At 39.8% G+C, this 12,892-nt stretch overlaps 1 protein-coding gene across 1 annotated transcript; it reads right to left on the bottom strand.

The window, feature by feature from the left end:
- Positions 1-529: 529 nt before the first annotated feature.
- On the bottom strand, positions 530-6,269 carry LOC311115229 (uncharacterized protein). The gene is made up of 4 exons (XM_084190425.1): positions 6,215-6,269; positions 4,749-4,847; positions 4,050-4,166; positions 530-1,405 (listed from the first exon to the last, which is right to left on the bottom strand). The coding sequence occupies exons 2-4, from the start codon at positions 4,829-4,831 to the stop codon at positions 1,303-1,305; spliced, it is 303 nt and encodes a 100-aa protein (XP_084046551.1). The 5' UTR covers positions 4,832-4,847; positions 6,215-6,269; the 3' UTR covers positions 530-1,302.
- Positions 6,270-12,892: the final 6,623 nt, after the last annotated feature.

Here is a 12,892-nt window from a genome sequence, read left to right as displayed (position 1 = left end):
GCACTTCGAGATATTAGCTGATGTAAGAAGGGCTATATAAAATAAAATTGATTGAAATTGATTGACTACTACGCCATCTTGGAAATCTACGAAATCTAATCTAATATTAACACAATGAAATAACAATAATGAGGCTATAAGGAGTACCAGTACTGAGTCAATGTGCAGGGGTACCAGGTAGTTGAGGTAATAACTAGACTATATACAAGGAGTACCAGTACTGAGTCAATGTGCAGGGGTACCAGGTAGTTGAGGTAATATTTACATGTAGGTAGGGGTAAAAGTGACTAGGCAATCAGGATAGAGATTACATCTCCTCATCCAGGGAGTGCACACACACACACACACACACACACACACACACACACACACACACACACACACACACAAACACACACACACACACACACACACACACACACACAAACACACACACTCAAAGGGAATGTTGTGTTAGTTTAATATTGTTTCAGGACTATGAAAATGGAAAAATGGATTAGCCTATGGATTATGAAAACAACAAAAAGAAATGGGAAAATGGGAGAGGAGAAATGACTAGAGACAGTGTTGTTTAACTCACTGACCATGACCCATGAGTTCTTCTTACCTTTGTTCACTAGAAAAGTCTCCCACTCTAAACATTATAGGTAGACCCATAGACTTGTCACTCTTCATGGACACACAGCTGGGTACAGGGGAGGCTGGTCTCTCCTGCTTGATTGGGCTTCAACACAACAGAGACAAACATTACATCTCTCATCTACTCTGAGCTCAGATGGGGAAACAAGAATTTCATTCCAAAACGCTATATATCCATTTTCAGAAATGTTGGTCAATTAGCTTTTATTGCTTAAAGAAATTATTAAACCACTACAAGGCTTTATAAAGGTGTCTAAAGTGTGTAATTTCCACTTTAAAATGTCAGACTTGATTTTCCCTGATGAAAAATGTATGAACCCCTACAGAAAATATCCCTTAATTATAATCCACCGAAAAATACACATTTGCTATTGCTGCAGGATTATGTTTCTGCTGTGAGAAACTGGGTCAAATTAAGATATGGCATCTGTAAATGCATTCATCTTAAGGTAGCTAGGTGAGACAACCACGTATCACAGTCAAATATACAGGATACGAACATTACATTCCAGCTAAACAATGGTTTTAAATCACATCTCAAATCTACAATAGTTACATTGAAGGTACCTATTAGTAATCATTTCTGATGAAAAAACACAAATGTGATTTTCTTTTCTCCTATATAGCATTTTGTAATATAAATTCTTAAACAATATTGTCAGCTCACCTCTTAGCTTTGGTGTCATGTTCCCCAGAGAGACTCATTTTAGAGGCAGGGCCCCCCTCCTCTCTCTCCCCAGAGAGACTCATTTTAGACCACTGACCCCTAAACAGAGATGCAGCATGTTGGTTGTGGTGAACACAGTGACAACTAATTATTGAATGTCAATTGTTCTCTTTTATTCATTATCTCCCAGAAATAAAACATTATCTAACAGACACATCCAAACAGTCAGGTGATTTAATGCAATTACTTTTCTAGCCCAATGACTCCTCAAAACCCGCCCACAAGGCCTGAAAACTAGGCCAAAACATAGCCCCTGATAGGCCTACATCTTATTTTAGATAGCCTCCAGTAGCCTGGGCAAGATGTAGGCAAGATGTAAGCTGAATGATTTAGCAGCTTGCTTAGTTCAAATTGACAGACTAATTTATTTAACATGAATAGCAAGGCGATGTTGAGGTAGGAAGTGCTTCTGTTGCCCAGTAGTCTGCTGGAATAGGCTACTGAGGATGGGGTCGTAATTTCAATCAATGAATCAAATATTAATAAATTGGATATGAACTAAATAGGCCCATGCTTGTCAACAATAGCCAGGTTATTTTTTTTTTACACCTCTCTCTCTCTCTCTCTCTCTCTCTCTCTCTCTCTCTCTCTCTCTCTCTCTCTCTCTTTCTCTCTCTCTCTCTCTCACCTGCTGTCTCGACATCTGAATGCTCGACTATGAAAAGCCAACTGACATTTACTCCTGAGATGGTGACCTGTTGCAACCACTATAACCACTGTGATTATTATTTGACCCTGCTGGTTATCTATGAACATTTGAAAATCTTGAAGAACGATCTGGCCTTAATGGCCATGTACTGTTATAATCTCCAACCGGCACAGCCAGAAGAGGACTGGCCACCCCTCAGAGCCTGGTTCCTCTCTAGGTTTCTTCCTAGGTTCCTGCCTTTCTATGGTGTTTTTCCTAGCCACAGTGCTTCAACATCCGAGCATGCGCTGTTCGGCACGAGATGACCGTTAGAGCCAATTACGTGTTTCTGCCAATGACCTTCAAATCAAATTCTATTTCTCACATGCGCTGAATACAACAGGTGTACACTTTACCGTGAAATGCTGACTAACGAGCCCTTTCCCAACAATGCAGTTAAAAAGTAAGAAAAATTAGCTAAATACAATAGGAAATAGTAACACAATGAAATAACAATAATGAGGCTATAAGAAGTACCAGTACTGAGTCAATGTGCAGGGTACCAGGTAGTTGAGGTAATAACTAGACTATATATAAGGAGTACCAGTACTGAGTCAATGTGCAGGGGTACCAGGTAGTTGAGGTAATAACTAGACTATATACAAGGAGTACCAGTACTGAGTCAATGTGCAGGGGTACCAGGTAGTTGAGGTATTAACTAGACTATATACAAGGAGTACCAGTACTGAGTCAATGTGCAGGGGTACCAGGTAGTTGAGGTAATAACTAGACTATATATAAGGAGTACCAGTACTGAGTCAATGTGCAGGGTACCAGGTAGTTGAGGTAATAACTAGACTATATATAAGGAGTACCAGTACTGAGTCAATGTGCAGGGGTACCAGGTAGTTGAGGTAATAACTAGACTATATACAAGGAGTACCAGTACTGAGTCAATGTCCAGGGGTACCAGGTAGTTGAGGTAATAACTAGACTATATACAAGGAGTACCAATACTGAGTCAATGTGCAGGGGTACCAGGTAGTTGAGGTAATAACTAGACTATATACAAGGAGTACCAGTACTGAGTCAATGTGCAGGGGTACCAGGTAGTTGAGGTAATAACTAGACTATATATAAGGAGTACCAGTACTGAGTCAATGTGCAGGGGTACCAGGTAGTTGAGGTAGTAATGAGCCTATAAGGAGTCCCCCAAAAAATTGTAAAGTGGTTATCCCACTGGCTATAGGGTGAATGCACCAATTTGTGAGTCGCTCTGGATAAGAGCGTCTGCTAAATGACGTAAATGCGCCCTTGAGCAAGGCACTTAACCCTAATTGCTCCTGTAAGTCGCTCTGGATAAGAGCGTCTGCTAAATGACTAAAATGTAAATGTAAAATGAGTACCAGTACTGAGTCAATGTGCAGGGGTACCAGGTAGTTGAGGTAATAACTAGACTATATATAAGGAGTACCAGTACTGAGTCAATGTGCAGGGTACCAGGAAGTTGAGGTAATAACTAGACTATATACAAGGAGTACCAGTACTGAGTCAATGTGCAGGGGTACCAGGTAGTTGAGGTAATAACTAGACTATATACAAGGAGTACCAGTACTGAGTCAATGTGCAGGGGTACCAGGTAGTTGAGGTAATAACTAGACTATATACAAGGAGTACCAGTACCGAGTCAATGTGCAGGGGTACCTGGTAGTTGAGGTAATATGTACATGTAGGTAGGGGTAAAAGTGACTAGGCAATCAGGATAGAGATTACATCTCCTCATCCAGGGAGTGCACACACACACACACACACACACACACACACACACACACACACACACACACACACACACACACACACACACACACACACACACACACACACAGGGAGGGAATGTTGTGTTGGTTTAATATTGTTTCAGGACTATGAAAATGGAAAAAAGGTTTAGCCTATGGATTATGAAAACAACAATATTAAATGGGAAAATGGGAGAGGAGAAATGACTAGAGACAGTGTTGTTTAACTCACTGACCATGACCCATGAGTTCTTCTTACCTTTGTTCACTAGAAAAGTCTCCCTCTCTAAAGTTTAGAGGTGGATTCATTGACCAGTCACTCTTCATGGACACACAGCTGGGTACAGGGGAGGCTGGTCTCTCCTGCTTGATTGGGCTTCAACACAACAGAGACAAACATTACATCGCTCATCTACTCTGAGCTCAGATGGGGAAACAAGAGTTTCATTCCAAAACGCTATATATCCATTTTCAGAAATGTTGGTAAATTAGCTTTTAATGTTTAAAGAAATTATTAAACCACTACAAGGCTTTATAAAGGTGTCTAAAGTGGGTAATTTCCACTTTAAAATGTCAGACTTGATTTTCCCTGATGTAAAATGTATGAACCCCTACAGAAAATATCCCTTAATTATAATCCACCTAAAAATACACATTTGCTATTGCTGCAGGATTATGTTCCTGCTGTGAGAAACAGGGTCAAATGAAGATATGGCATCTGTAAATGCATTCATCTTAAGGTAGCTAGGTGAGACGACCACGTATCACAGTCAAATATACAGGATACGAACATTACATTCCAGCTAAACAATGGTTTTAAACCACATCTCAAATCTACAATAGTTACATTGAAGGTAGCCATTAGTAATCATTTCTGATGAAAAATCACAAATGTGATTTTCTTTTCTCCTATATAGCATTTTCTAATATAAATTCTTAAACAATATTTTCAGCTCACCTCTTAGTTTTGGTGTCATGTTCCCCAGAGAGACTCATTTTAGAGGCAGGGCCCCCCTCCTCTCTCAATCCAGAGTGACCCATTTTAGACCACTGACCCCTAAACATGAGATCAAGCATGTTAGTTGTGGTGAACACAGTGACAACTAATTATTGAATGTCAATTGTTCTCTTTTATTCATTATCTCCCAGAAATAAAACATTATCTAACAGACACATCCAAACAGTCAGGTGATTTAATGCAATTACTTTTTCTAGCCCAATGACTACTCAAAACCCGCCCACAAGGCCTGAAAACTAGGCCAAAACATAGCCCCTGATAGGGCTACATCTTATTTCAGATAGCCTCCAGTAGCCTGGGCAAGATGTAGTCTAGATGTAAGCGGAATGATTTAGCAGCTTGCTTAGTTCAAATTGACAGATTCATTTATTTAACATGAATAGCAAGACGATGTTGAGGTAGGAAGTGCTTCTGTTGCCCAGTAGCCTGCTGGAATAGGCTACTGAGGATGGGGTCGTAATTTCAATCTGTATTAAATATTTAATAATATGGATATGAACTGAATAGGTCCATGCTTGTCAACAACAGCCAGGTTATTTTTTTACCTGTAGTCTAATCTGGCTGACTGTTACCTTCAATCTAATGCATTCTAACATCTGATCAGCAATTGCAATAGAACTGTGACCATGGTGACACTTGATAACTTCCAATTGAATTAACTAAACACGGCCATTTATAATTACATAATAACACAAGGCTACAACAATAAACTGAAGTTATAGGCTAATTATTACATCTGTTTGCCAGCTCCAGGTTGGCTACACAAGTGGCACAAAATGATTTGCAACGACTCCAGTCATTTCAACATATTTATAGTATAAAATGGCAGGCTACAGTAGCCTAGACAGGCATAACAATGAATAGGCTACTTGATGGTCAACAGATCTATCATTCTCCACATTTAATGTCTGTTTCATTGTGGAGTTTTTCTCATAACAGAAGCACATGAGGAAGTTCCATAACTTTCATTTCAAATTTCCACTCGAGAGACCCAACAACTGAGCATGTGTAAAAACCTTCGCATGATATGGTTTTCCATAAGCAAAGTCGACATTAGAATGCAGTTTAAACCACCTCCGACAGAATGTATCTAACGTGCTCTAGAGCGCCTAAAGTAGTTTTCCTGTGATTTGTCGCCTTATTTCTTGATGCGCATCAGTTCTACAGCGTTAATATGTTTTATGGAATAAGGGTTGTAAAATAGGTGTCTCCTTAATGACAATGACAATGGCCTACCTTATAACACTAAGGCCTACTGATTAGTTTCCACTTTGAAAACTGCTGTCTGTCAGCAACTAAGCTCAAGTAGCAGTTCTACTAACTAGTAATATCGCATTCCAGGTATTCACTCACATACTCTGTCCTTTAAAACAGATTATTGTTCAGAAATACTTAGAAATACTCACTTTATTTTTTTGTTCTCTCCATATAGTGTTTTCTGCTCTGTCGTCTCAAAATGGATCCTGTAAAAAAAAAAACATTTACTTTCTGTTTCACTCAGCAGTCTCCACACCCTGATAATAAAGTGTTTTATTGGTATCTTCCACTAGATGGCAGTAAACACCTGCTGTAACTAGACTTTACAACAGTAAGTGTTATGTTTCTTGGTCCTGGTGACTCCTGGGAAGTGTCCCAGAGGAGGAGTGCTGACCTAGGATCAGGTCCCCCTGTCCATGTAATCTTATTCATTATGATTGTTTTGTCTCATGTCTCTTTATATTCATATACCCTAGGGACTATGTAGCTGTATTGAAATCACCTTGTTTTATAACCTTCTTTGTTGCTCAGTGGTACTTCAATTGGCCGGACCATGCCCAATTCTTTCACACAGTAATGCTCCATCATCCACTCAGAGCTTATGCATCTAATGCATTCCTCAAATACTGCAGAGTTGTTAAGCAAGTCCCATCTTCATCCACATGTATTTGCTTATTTGTAAGATGAAACCTGAGAGGATCACTGTAGTGTGTCATAAATGCATCCAAAATGGTTCAGAGGTCCTCAACAATGCTATTCTGTACCGTAGCTGGGATGCAGTGTTCTTTCCTGATTTCCAAAATCAAAAAATAGATATTATTTTTGAGACCTTCAATTAGCTGCTCAGTGTTGATCTCTGTGGCTTGAACATATTCAGCCTCTGGCAGACTCTCTACATCGCTCATGTCATCTTCAATGGGATCAGTCCCAGTCTCAAATTCATCATGAGGGCAATTCTCATCTAAGTTGGCTCTTAAAAGCTCTGTGGTTTTGGTAGATGTGTGACCGATAGACGCTGAAACATCTATTTGCTTTCCCACACCCATTAATTCCACAGGTAATTAGAAAATGTGGTTCATGCTGGTGATAGAGGCCAATATGTGTGAGTCGTCTGGACACAAAGACAGTATGCTCATTGCAAAGTGGACAATTGAAGAGAGTTGGCATTCTTCAGAAAGATTGTGAACCTTGGAATGATGGGATGGAATCATGGAGATCATTGGTACTCAGCCACTTGCAGACATCATCAAGGGACCAGTCTTCCACAGCCACACTCAAATTAAAGTTGACACATGAAGCAAAAGTGAGAAAAAAAATGTGTCTTTCCAGACAACCACCTTTCCTGCTCATTTGTATTTATGGTTGTTCCATAAAGAAGCAGAGCTTGTCAGGAAAGGTGAAGATGTCTGTCTCTTATGTATCTGATGCCATATTTCTTAGTATGGGACATTATGGGATTCTGCAGTCCCACATTTAAGTGTTGACTCAGATAATATGATGCTCCAAATGGGGCATTAAGTTCTTCTTCCATGTCAACCCAAATTGGCCTATTAGAGTTCTCAATAAAGAGAGCCTATTTGGGCAGTTATAAAGGCTTCTTGCTATAATTACATGTTAGGGAGCTTTAATCCTCCCTTCTAAGTCTTTACCTGTAATCTAGCTTGGTTCATCCTGGCCCTTTTAATAGTCCAAATGAATCATTTTGTCTATGGTGTTAAAGGTGTAGGCAGGTATGGACAGTGGAAACATGCTGATGACGTAATTCAGTTTAGGAGCTTTAACCATCTTTATAACATGTGGCCTACCCCACAATGAGATTGGTAGCTTGTCCCAGTTCTTCATCTGGAGTTGAGTTTTGTTCAAACACTGTATTGATTGATAGATTTATTGACTGCAAATACATTCATTCACCATTCAGTTAGTGTTGGAAAAGATGAAGGAATGACATAAAAAATACAATAATCAAACTGTATTGATTGATTGATTCACTATTCAGTTAGTATTGGATTGACAAAGGAGTAACACAGAACACACTATAATCACACTTCAAATACATCCAAATACTTTATAGAGGCTAACCTGTTAGTAGATCCATAGTGAGCATTAAACATTGTCTTGCTTTGGTCTGAAATACAGAGGACAGAACAATCCGCCCCAATACACCAACCTGAAAGACATCAATTAGACACTAACACAACATAAACAACATGAGTATTCAATATCAAATGCATCTAACTAATCTGATCTGCTTTATGTATTCTTATTTTTGTCAAGTCGAACATAATCTACATTGGGTCATCTGTGTGTGTGTGTGTGTGTGTGTGTGTGTGTGTGTGTGTGTGTGTGTGTGTGTGTGTGTGTTACCTGTTCGTGGTGGTTGATACATTTCTCTATCAGAGCTCACAGCTCCCAAACTCTCCACCACTTAACTGGACAGGGGCAGGATAAGCCAGGTACTAAAGGGAGGAGGATGGAAGGAGATGGTGAGAAAGTATATCATGGGTTTAAATGACTACAATTTCTCAATATTGAGTCTAGCTAGCTAAAGTTAGCTAACGTTACAGTAACTTTAACTAGCTAGCTACTGTAGCTAACGTTAGCTAAAACGTACCAACATTTATACAACAATTACCAGCTAACATTACAGGCTATAGCTTGGCTAGCTGATGAAAAACCAAGAGTACATTACATCATGTATTGTTTTTTAGTAATTTGATAGTAGTTTGATGAATTATTATCTTAGCTAGCGAATAGCTAAGGTTCACTCACCTTTCACGTCAATCCGTTGCAAGTCATCTCTTATTGGTCGCGTCTCTCCAACCATCCGCGCGCTTCCCGCTTCCAGTTGTCTTTTGACCAACGGTCTCAATTTGAATTCTACGCTGGAGCGCCCTTTACTCACGAGGGCGCTGCTGGTTCCAAACCGAACCCCTCTTTTGAAAAGGCTTCTTCAAAGAACCCCTGAAGTCTACAACGGTTCAACAACGAGCTGATGGCAGAGTATAGGCTTGGAAATTCATCTTAAGGTATATTTTTTACCTTATATTATCCTAACGGATCCTACAGGAAGCTTTTCTTTTAAGAGTGCACGTTTACTCATTTATCTGCAAAACCATGCCTTCCGAGTTGTAAAGGGGTGGCAGCCACATAATTAGTTTTAAAAGTCTACCATGACAACAACTATCCCATTGACTATATCCAGTAATAGTTTCTTATTGTTCTAGTTAAGATCTCACAACACAGTTACGCTGCTACAATTAAGGCATAAGACATAAGTATATATCATTTGAAAATGCAGACAAAATTGGCTTGAACTTGTCGTGTAATAACAATTTTGAAAAACACTAAAAAGGTATACTCCCAAGGTCAATTCTTCAAAAAATAATGAATCATAAAATGTTTGTCCTCTGTAGTTGCGTGTCTTTCTTTTTTTGCTGAAATCCATACTTTTTCATTAAACGTTAATGAAATTCAACCACCGACTTTTTGCTCCTTTTTTTGCAACTGTATCAATTGAATATCCAATGACTTAGACCAAGGGCTCCAAATACTCGTTGTCCAATCAAATCACACAATCTATAGATGGGCTGTCAACCAATCAACATTTTGCAGATCATTACAGGCGTCAGTAAACACAAAATTGGGAGCATAACTTTATTGACTTGGCACATTTTAAGTCCAGAGATACTGAGAAATAACAACCAGGAAAGATTAATCATAGAAAGATATGTTTATTTTACATATTACAATAATTGTATAGCCTAGGTTTCATTTACAAACAGACATATTCACAACATTTGTTTAATTATTCACTTAATTACTTATATTATTTTCAGTAAACTCTTATTCTATAACATTTATTGTTTTAACATTCACACTGCTAGTTTTACACATTATATATATATATATATATATATATATATATATATATATATATATATATATACACACTACCGTCATTTATATAAATAGAATATATAATGATCAATATATAACCATATAATATATATATATATATATATATATATATATCATTTACTATATAGACACACACACACACACACACACACACACACACACACACACACACACACACACACACACACACACAGCTAAAGTGAAGAAGGTGAGATTGGCTGTTACACCAGCTAAGGAGGAGAAGGTGAGATTGGCTGTTACACCAGCTAAGGTGAAGAAGGTGAGATTGTCTGGAAGACCAACAAAGTCCCCTGTCCCCGAGGTGAAGAGGACACCTCCAGTCTATGGGTCTGGTCCTTTTGCCAGGGCCTGATATTACCTGGATTGCCATCAATACCTCCATGCTTTGTTTATGAGGTCACACGTAAAGAAGTACAAAGAGGACATCATCAAGAGGGAAGGTAGTAGAAGTATGTGATAAGAGTGATTGTTTTTTAGACTTGAGATTATAATTCAGTTGATATGCCATACCATATATCTACAATGTAGGATCATGGGTTTGTGTGATTTCTATGTACATTCAGAGAAAAGGAGTTAGTGCTGGAAAAAGATGGTCCCTTGTCCCAACCGGTGGAGACAGAGGTCTTTCAGACCTTTTCCTGGAGTGAGACTCTGGCGTGGGGCAGAGGAGAAGGCACCTTTGATGACCACCTGTTAGAGGGCAACCCTTCCCCAGGCCAGAAACCTCAAAGTAGACGTCATCAAAGGTAGAGAAATCACCACAATGTGAGGATTAACCCAATATCATGTTCACACTAGATGTCCAATATCAATCATTTCACAATTGACATGTTGTATATAGTTGTACCGTTTCTACAAGTCAATTAGTAAAGTAAGTACGCCTCTGACATGTAAGCCTTGTCCGAGACAAAAGACAAAACTAAGAGAAGAAACCTTCTAATGTCTCCTCTTTTCAGAGACGACTTTCAACGTAAGAAGCAGGACCTCCTTGACAGAGGGACATGGATGGTGCTGTCAATGGCCTTGTTCACCAGCAGGCAAAATAAAATGAAGTTTGTACCAACATGCCTGGAGATGGAGCTGTGGAGGGGAGGATGCTGGGAGAAGATATTCTTCACTCTGAACTCCACGGCCATCTGCCTATGTTCTGATGCCACTAGAGGACATGTTAACAGGTTGAGGGTCGGCAATGATACCCAGATCATGAAGTGGAAGAAACAGGCTGAGGTAAGTGTGAGTCTTAAACATATGTAAACACAATTTGATTCATTGATTCATTGATTCAACACAACAATTTCATAATTCTATTATTTCATTGAATTTCTCATCTCAGTCAGGATGCTCTCGAATAGGCTTTGTCGTGCCCTCTCCACATCTTATACTTTTCTCATATTTTGTGTGTTCTTTCTTCCATATGGGAATGAATGCTGACAAATAAATGCTCATATTATTTTATTGATGAAGTATTCCACTAAATGAAAGAAGGTAGAAATGAACTTTTGACCAATGCTAGCTGATAATATTTACTCTTCCATATGCGTTGTGTTCTTACATCTTCTTCAGTATGAGGTCTGGGATGTACACCATGTGATTTTCTTTGCCATATGCCTTTTTCAACAGCTTTTCTCTTTCTTTCTCCCTCTGTTTCTTTTCGTTATAGTTCCTTGCCACCTCGTCCAGGTGGGCTTTCACCCTCTCCTTATTCTTCCTCACTTCTTCCTTACTCTCTGCTTTTCTAGCTCTGAGCAGTTCTTTTACTTTGTTCTTCTCCAACAAGTCTCTTTCTTTCCTCTCCTTTTTCTCCTGCTTTGCCCTGACTCTCTGGGCGCGTTTAGTTTCCATCTGAAAGAGAAAGTCCATACATGTTGGTCAGTGATCTGAAATATTATTATTACTCCTTCTCTAGCATGCAGTCAACTTAATCTGTTGAATCTGATAGTATAACCATTAGGAGGTGACTTATGACCTCCCTGAACTGTGACTGGTTAAATGGAGTACTGTACCTGTGCCTGCTCTTGCTCTCTGAACCTCAGGACAGTCTGCATCTGGTACAGCTTTATGTACGCCTCCTTCATCCTCTCCACCACATCCCTCTTCTCTTTTGCCCATCTCTCTTTGTCCCTTTGCATTTTCTCAATTTCACTACTCTTTCTCTCCCGCTCCTCTGTAATCTTCCAGTTCTCCTTCTCCATCTCTCTCTTTTCCATCTCCCATCCCTTCTTCTCTTGTCCATTCAGGCACAGAATCCTCATCTTTTCTCTTTCCAGAGCCTCTATCGCTCTCTCCTTCTCTCTCAGCTCAATTATCCACTCCTCTGCTGCCTGCGTGCTCCTCCTCTTAATCTCCTCCTTCTCCTTCATCCATCTTTCCCCCCGTTGATCCAAGAGGCTTCGTAGGCCAGCCTTGGCCTTGGCCCATCTCCCCCTGTCCTCCTTCCAGGCTACTAGGGTCTGATTCCTCTCCTGGTCTGCTTTGGCCAAAGCTGTCTCCAAACCATTTCTTATGAGGTTCCATCCATTCCTCTCTCTCACCCTCTCCTTCCCCACCCTTTCATTCTCAGCTAACAGTCTCTTCTTGTTCTCCACTGTCACCTTCCATAACTTGGCCAAGGACATCTTCACCTTTGATATCTTGTCCACCATTGTTTGTTTGTCGGTCGCTGCGCTTTCTCTCTGTTTGTCCATCACCTCTCGCTGCCTTTCATTCTCAGCTAACAGCCTCGTGTTGTCCACGGTCAACTTCCCTATCTTGGCCAAGTGCAGTATGTTCTGCACCTTCAGCTTTGCCATCTTGAGCTCCATCTTTTTTCTGTCTGACACTGCGCTTTCTCTCTGTTTGTCCGACACCTCTCTCACCCTTTCATTCTCAGCTGACAGCCTCGTGTTCTC

Source organism: Coregonus lavaretus, assembly GCF_964263955.1.
Source record: "Coregonus lavaretus genome assembly, contig: HAP1_SCAFFOLD_2345, whole genome shotgun sequence".
Taxonomy (NCBI): domain Eukaryota; kingdom Metazoa; phylum Chordata; class Actinopteri; order Salmoniformes; family Salmonidae; genus Coregonus; species Coregonus lavaretus.
This window is presented reverse-complemented; position numbering and strand designations above follow the sequence as displayed.

Bases quoted from the DNA above. Each gene is read 5' to 3' on its own strand.
- LOC311115229 (XM_084190425.1), bottom strand. From the start codon at position 4,831: ATGGGTCACTCTGGATTGAGAGAGGAGGGGGGCCCTGCCTCTAAAATG. The intron at 4,167-4,748 runs GTGAGCTGAAAA...GTTGTGTTGAAG, and splicing joins CATGACACCAAAACTAAGAG to CCCAATCAAGCAGGAGAGAC. The intron at 1,406-4,049 runs GTAAGAAGAACT...ATCTCTGTTTAG, and splicing joins GACTTTTCTAGTGAACAAAG to GGGTCAGTGGTCTAAAATGA.